Source organism: Engraulis encrasicolus, chromosome 20 (genome assembly GCF_034702125.1).
Source record: "Engraulis encrasicolus isolate BLACKSEA-1 chromosome 20, IST_EnEncr_1.0, whole genome shotgun sequence".
In the NCBI taxonomy this organism is placed as follows: Eukaryota; Metazoa; Chordata; class Actinopteri; order Clupeiformes; family Engraulidae; genus Engraulis; species Engraulis encrasicolus.
In genome coordinates, this window is record NC_085876.1 from 24402307 (window position 1) to 24409806 (window position 7500).

Consider the following 7500-nt stretch of genomic DNA (forward strand, 5'->3'; position numbering starts at 1 on the left):
TTAAGTGACAAACCCCTCGACTCTCCAACCTGTCATGCATTATTAAGCATCCATTTCCGCCTGCTATGGCTGATGTGTGCTCATGTGTGGCAGGTGACGTGTTAATCACAAAGCGGCCTCTGGCAATGCAGGCTATATACACCCCTCACTACCTACAGTCATGGATCAGCAGCCGACTCGCGCTGCTTATAGTGTATATAGACCACATCTGCGTGTGTGTATGTGGGTGCAATAAAAAAATGGCTATAGGCCACATCTGTGTGTGTGTGTGTGTGTGTGTGTGTGTGTGTGTGTGTGTGTGTGTGTGTGTGTGTGTGTGTGTGTGTGTGTGTGTGTGGAGTTGTGATAAAGTGTGTGATAAAGGATGGCTATCCAGGCTACCGTTCACTACCGATTGTAAAACTAATAGCCAGGGCCGCTGACAGCGTTTGCCGCGCCAGGGACAAAGTAATTTGAAAGCCCCCCCCACTCAATAGATATTATGTAATGACCACCCAATTTTGGGCCTCCTCTCTCCCTGGGCCCAGTACAACTGACCCCTTTGTCCCCGCCTGTCGGCATCCCTGCTAGCAGCGGCAGTGCTTTCAGACCACATCATAGGCTTTAGATAACAATAATGTGTGTGTGTGTGTGTGTATGTGTGTGTGTGCCTGTGTGCTTGTGTGTGTCCGTGTGTGTCTGTGTGTGGTGTGTGTGTGTTTATTTATGTTTATTTGTGTCATATGCAGCATTTGCCCGTAATGTGCAAAGTGTGTATTTGTGTCATATGCAGTGCCTGTGATGTGTAAAGACAGCTCCGGCACTTTGTGTGACACGACGGAGCCATTTAAATGTCATAGAATGCTGCACAAGGCAGAGCACACACAGCAAAGCCGTCCTGAAGCTTTGGCCACATCAGAGAGAAAATTCAAATGTGACCAACCAATCCCAACCCCTATCCACCCCTCCCCTCCCCCACCCCCAATCTCCCTCACTTCCCCGAGTGCCGTGTGCCCCGCCCTTGAAAGGTAACACCAAGGGATATGCCAGGCAGGCAGCATGCAGACACACACACACACACACACACACACACACACACGCATGCACACACGCACGCACGCACGCACGCACGCACACACACACACACACACACACACACACACACACACACACACACACACACACACACACACTGAAGGCTCTGTCCCCCGCAGGTGTAAACTAACACCACAATGAAGTTGAAGTTGGTAAGGAAGTGAAAAGCCGTGTGGCTCGGTTGAGAGGCAACTCAGGTGAGCCTTTAGAAACAGGTACAGGTAGTACTTAGAGACAGGTACAGAAACGCATCTGTTAAACTCTGTGTGTGTGTGTGTGTGTGTGTGTGTGTGTGTGTGTGTGTGTGTGTGTGTGTGGGTGGCGTGCGTGCGTGTGTGTGCGTGTGTTTGTGTGTGTGTGCATAGGTGTGTGTGTGCATAGGTGTTTGTAGGTGTATTTGCCTTTGACTTTTGAGACCTTTACAGTGCAAACTCTTGAAAAACGTTCAAAGTCCCTAAACTGTTTGTTAAAGAGCCATAAATTCTCCATATCACAATGCAAACACCCCCCACCCCTTCAATGTAATTTACAGCACAAGACTGCATTAGGGTTTAGACTCTAGTAGATAGAGGCGTCCTATTCATTCAGTCCAGAAAGACTTTTCGAAAGTGTGTCACTCATTTACATGCGGGGTTTCTGTCCGCGTGTAATTGGATGACACCTGAGTGGTGGATCGCAGGTGGGAGTGGTTACAAGTGCAGATAGCGACGAGAGAGAGAGAGAGAGAGAGAGAGAGAGAGAGAGAGAGAGAGAGAGAGAGAGAGAGAGTTAACTTTGAACTCTGATTTTTAATGAAAAAAAAACATCAGTTGCACCAAACTAAAATGAAACTAAACTAGACTAAAGCTTAAACAGCAGCTCAGCACTAGGAGGAATAGAGAGAGAGAGAGAGAGAGAGAGAGAGAGAGAGAGAGAGAGAGAGAGAGAGAGAGAGAGAGAGAGAGAGAGAGAATGGGTGGGGGGTGGTGGCTGTGGCTTTGGGATTTGGGCTGCCTACAGGCTGCACTGTTTGCTAAACAGAGCCTTTGTTTGGCAGCCGTAGGACAGGAGACAAAGAAAGTGGTCGCACCTGCCGTGCAACAGAGCAAGCGGCCGGCCGGCGGCTGAATTTTTCCGGGTGAATTTTGTACAGTCGTAGGAAGTAAAACTAACAGAAACCCTGTTACATAGATTTTTGACAATAAAGTACTCTTGACTTGACTTTTAGTTTTACTTCATACGTCTCTACAAAATTACTCTACAAAATTACTCTTGCAGTGTATCTACCCTCATTAGACAAAGTGGCATAAGTGGCATATACAGCACAGTAGGTGTAAATGTTAGATCATGTACTACTAATTTGTAATTACATCAGCAAGACTACTTCTATTTCTACTTTATAAACCTCTGGATTTTTGTTTGTCTGAGAGAATGATTAGGTTCTCTAGTTTTCAGCTGTGGCTTTTCTTAGGCAGCAAATACACTTTTATTCACATTTTGTGTAGGCCTATTGAAGAGAACTGTTAATTGTTGCTTTTCCTTAGCCAACAAATGTAGCCTACTCTTATACAGGTAAATATTTCTTAATCCCCCCGGTGATCAATTAAGTTACTCTATTCTACTCTACACACAAACACTGCAAATTGTGGGCCCTATGTACAATCTGCTCCAATGGACCCCCCCCAATCCATATATGTACATAAATCAGACACTGTGTGGGCCCCATATACCTGGGAATATGGGGCCCCATATACCCCTCCTGGGGCCCCGGTAACTCACACTCCCCTGTCTGACACCCCTGCAGAAACAGAAAGCGGTGGTGCCGATACAGCACACAAAATTTCAGTTCACCTTGGAAATATGCTGTGTATGTGTATGTGTTTTCCTAAATAACGCTGAGGTAAAAAGTTACCATTTCATGTTTGGGAGAACACATCCCAATGATTGGTCAACTGTCTACATAAGTAGACAGACAGTCACCTGCCATTTCAATCTGTCCATCTGATAAAATATTAGTGGCTCCATTGTGTGCAATATCAGCACCAACGGTTATATAGGCCTCCCTTTGTCTAGGTACGCCACATTATCTCGCAGATCTTTTCCTCAAGAGCAGTAAGTCAGATCTAGCCAATAGATATGGACAGACATCCATCAGCATTGTCACGAGCTACCAGCTCTTACACCATCCTGTTCAGGTAATGTCACAAAAGTGGCCATTGTTTCCCCCAAACATTGCTTTTAAGAGTTTAGTCTATAACTGGTTTGAGGAATGCAGGCCCAGCTGCATTCTCAGACTTAAAACCCAGTTTATATATCCGAAAAAGATGTGATAAAATTGAGTAAGGGCTAGACAGTCCCTCTCTTATCTGAGGATGGAGGGTGTCAGAGAGAATTTGACCTCTGTGCAAAATGTAGACCAATATACAACACTGTCAGCAGCTACAGGGGTCTTTTCGGACAGGTAAATAAACAAAGCCGCGCGCCATATGCCGCATGGAAGTACAGTGACGCTAATGGAAACGTGACTGTGTTGCGCTTCAAACCCATAGCCCTTGTCCTCCCTTTTTCCCCTGTCAGCAGCCCCAATTCCCCAGAATTTCCCAGGGCGTACGTACATGCAGGTGGAAGTGATGAGGAGATGTTTCCGCACCTGAGAGACAGGGCTAGAGCTCTAGTGCTGTCACCTCCCCCTTCTCCTCTTTTCGACTTGTCTCCCAGTCCTCATTGCACATTTTAGTGCACAGTAGCGCGGTACACACGCTCACACTTTAGAAAAAGCTTCAGCGGTTGCGAGGAAGAGTGGGAGAGAGAGTGAGAGCGCGCAAGAGAGAAATTGATAGTACTACGGAGGAGGAAAAAACGCCAGTCGCTGGGTGGAGCAGTGTCGTCGCGTGTTGCTGCGGGAAACTCATTCGGTTGAACGCTCGGTTCACTGCAGATGCAAATAACGTCGACTAGGGAAGGTGAACGGCGGTAATGGTGATCCTGTGCGGGCGTGAGTGAGAGACAGCTCTGGTAGGGACATGGAGGAATCCGAAAACGTCCCCTCCGCGCCAGAGGACGGTCTCCTTGCTACCTGGCGCTGGAACAGAAACGCAAGGGAACAGGTTCAGTTGAAGCAGAAGATCAAAGATCTACCTGGCTTGCTGAAACACGGTCTACATTTGAGGAAGAAAAGTGTGAGTAGTCTACAACATTGTCCAACGTTTTCATCCTTCTCGAGGTTAATGATTATTTTGGCGTTTGAGGGGGAGTCTGTTCATGTTGGCAGTGCAGCCTCCGAGAGGCGCGAGCCTCCTCTGCCTCGGCATGTTTATCGATGAGTCGTGCCATTGAAAAAATAAATAGCCTATACATTGCAAATACATACTACGCCAACTCATTGTCCTTGATAATTAAATAGAAATGGTCACAAACCGTGTGCTTGAATGTCAATTTACTGTTATGGATATGGCGGCAAAACAATTAAAGCGTATTTTTCCATGTCACGGTATCTAAGGCAACAAGGCTCTATCTGCCTGCCCACTCGCACCTGGCCTGATCACAGCCTCACTTATAACTTGCTCTCGCGCAAGATACCGTGCCACGGTCGTCGAACACATCAGTATTTTATTTCGTGGCACCATTCCAAATCATTATCATCATCGCTGTATGGATTTCACACTCATGAATTAAACTGTCATCATTCAAAATTCCGCAGCGTTGACCCCAGGTTGTTGTTTCCCCCCCTCCAGTGTGATTGTTTGAAGGAGTAGGTTGTTTTGCACCTTTACGCAATGAGCGTTAGAAGGGAGCCCTCTGATGTTAAGGTGCTTCAAAACAACAACATTAGAGAGGGTGATCGTGTGTGAAGAACAGGGCCTATTACACTATAATTCACGTTATGGTCATTGTACCTCAGAGCGGGAACACAGGTTCATCCAAGCATAGATAACAGCCTCTAAAAGCAAAGGCATTCCATCTTTCCAAGGGCATGCACCACCTCCCCTAGTTATTATTTGCCCTTGCATGCAAAAAGCGTCTAGGTAGGCTCATTTTTTGTGGTGTGTTTTGTAGAGGTCGTCTCAGCACACAGAAGCAAAGAGATGATAAAATGTGAAAGTCCTTAATGTGTTTGTGTGGTTCCTTTGTGTGCTTGTTGGTTCTGTGTTGCATGTGCACCCAAGCAGATTGCCACCCCCTCAGCAATTTAGCACTTAACTACCAGAGCAAGGACCTCTCTCTCTCTCTCTCTCTCTCTCTCTCTCTCTCTCTCTCTCTCTCTCTCTGTCTCTGTGTTTCCCTCTCTTTCTGTCTGACTCCAAAATGGTGCCATGAAGCAGTGCTGCGACACTGTAGGAGAGTTTCTCATGTTGGAGGGATGTTTACAAGTACATTCAAATCACATAGACACATAAGCACCAGACTTGCTAGCTCAGCTGCCTGCCAATCCCAGAAACTCTGAGAAAATTGCCATTTCACCCTGAGCAAGGATGTACGGTAAGCCCAAAATGTCTGGGAGGTAATTAATAAAGGACAAAGAAAATGGATGAGTGCTTCTCATCCATCATTCTTTATTCATTTAATTTTCAATGACAGAAACTCTCCAAGCCACAGTGTTAGATAAACATTATTGCGTTTATAATTAGTTTATCTGCCATTACATGTCTTTTTTGTTGTTCGATATTCCTGTTTTGTCTTGGCCAGGATCCATTTTATGTCTTGTGTCTCCTTGTTCTTCAGACGTGGGGTGGGGTTGAGCGCTTTGCGTTGTGACTTGTCAGGTATAATATAATCAGTATTGAATTACAGCCGTGATTTGAGGGAACAAGAAAGCCGACATGTGCAATGACTTGTTGAACTCGTGGACTGTTGTAAGTGTTGCCGAGTCAACTGTCACACATAACTCACAGCTGAGCTCTGGAATGGCTGTGTCCAGGCTCTGCCAGTCTGGTATCGGAACTGAGAGAAAAGAATTCAAAATTCAAAACAGCACGCTAAGCCCCCTACATTTGGGCTTGCATATGCCCACCCACGGGGACCCCGGTTTGAGTCCGGCCGGGGTCATTTCCCGATCCTCCCCTGTCTCTCTGTCCCATTCGCTTTCTGTCACCCTCTTCGACTGTCCTGTCAAATAAAGGCGTAAAATCCCCTGTAGTGGAAAGCGCTCAGTTTGTTAACTTTCGCCAGACAGATCAACCACAACCAGGGCCACTGGCATCTTTGACTGGGCCTAGGATAAAGTCATATATCTGAAAGGGCCCCTTAGCCCAATAGATAGAATGTAATGAGGAGGGAGGAACCAATTCTGGGCCCCTTCTCCCCCTGGGCCTGGGAAAATTGTCCCCTGTTGCCCCCCCATGTCCGCACTCGGCACCCCTGGCCACAACTAGAGACAGTACATTCTCTCTAGTTCTTACACTCTGCCAAACCGAGTATGAACGCATAGTGTTGTGATGAATATAGAAATAATGATAATAAAAAAATTCTGCCGAGGAAATGTTCCTTTCCTAGACGATGTGCTGCTGCATTCAACTTAAGCCCAGCTGTCCTGCCCTGACTTTCACAAATGCTGCCTGGTGTTTTAGGGATTATACCAAGAGGAAAGGGAAGACGAGAGGAAGAGAGGAGGAGGAGGAGGAGGAGGAGGAGGAGGAGGAGGATACCCAGCTGTCAGTCTTTGTGATGTTTTAATGTGCTACTGGCAGTTACTGGCAATTGCACACAGGGCCCAAGGGCGAAACACTGATAGGGCCCCCCATACGGCTTCCCATGGTCACAATAGGGCCCCCAACACACATACAGGAGGGCCCTGGGCCCAGGGGCAAATGCCCCGCTTGCCCCCCCCTATAGCTCCGTCCCTGGCTACTGGTGAGGATTAGGTGGATAGACGCATGCTGTGTCTCAAATCTCACACTTTTTGTGTCAGCACCACTGGCGTTCAGTGCATAGTGCACACACAGTGCACTGGCATTTAGTGCATACTGCACACACATTGCACTGACGTTTAGTTCTTAGTGCACACACAGTGCACTGGAGTTTAGTGCTTAGTGCACACACAGTGCACTGGCGTTTAGTGCATAGTGCACACAGTGCACTGAGGTCTTGTTGAGTGCATAGTGTCCATGGAAGGTTTGGTGCACTGAATTTTCAGCGGTTTGTGTGTGTGTGTGTGTGTGTGTGTGTGTGTGTGTGTGTGTGTGTGTGTGTGTGTGTGTGTGTGTGTGTGTGTGTGTGTGTGTGTGTGTGTGTGTGTGTGTGTGTGTGTGTGTGTGTGTGTGTGTGTGTGTGGTGCACGTATATCCATCCAAGTGCTATTTAATGAGTGCTCCATGGGCTTTGGGCACACATTTGGTTGTGTGTGTGTGTATGCGTGTGTTTGATTTAGTGTTTGTATGTTTGTGGCTTAGTGTTTCAGTGTGTGTGTGTGTGTGTGTGCGCACAGACGCATGTTTATCCATCCAAAGA

The 7500-nt window shown here is 47.0% G+C and overlaps 1 protein-coding gene across 1 annotated transcript in view; it reads left to right on the forward strand.

The window, feature by feature from the left end:
• The first annotated feature begins 3871 nt into the window (after positions 1–3871).
• Positions 3872–7500, forward strand: part of rapgef5a (Rap guanine nucleotide exchange factor (GEF) 5a) — a 117804-nt gene continuing 114175 nt past the window's right edge. The window contains exon 1 of the mRNA XM_063185647.1: positions 3872–4232. Coding sequence (XP_063041717.1) covers positions 4077–4232 — 156 coding nt within the window. The 5' untranslated portion in view covers positions 3872–4076. The remainder of the gene's footprint in view (positions 4233–7500) is intronic.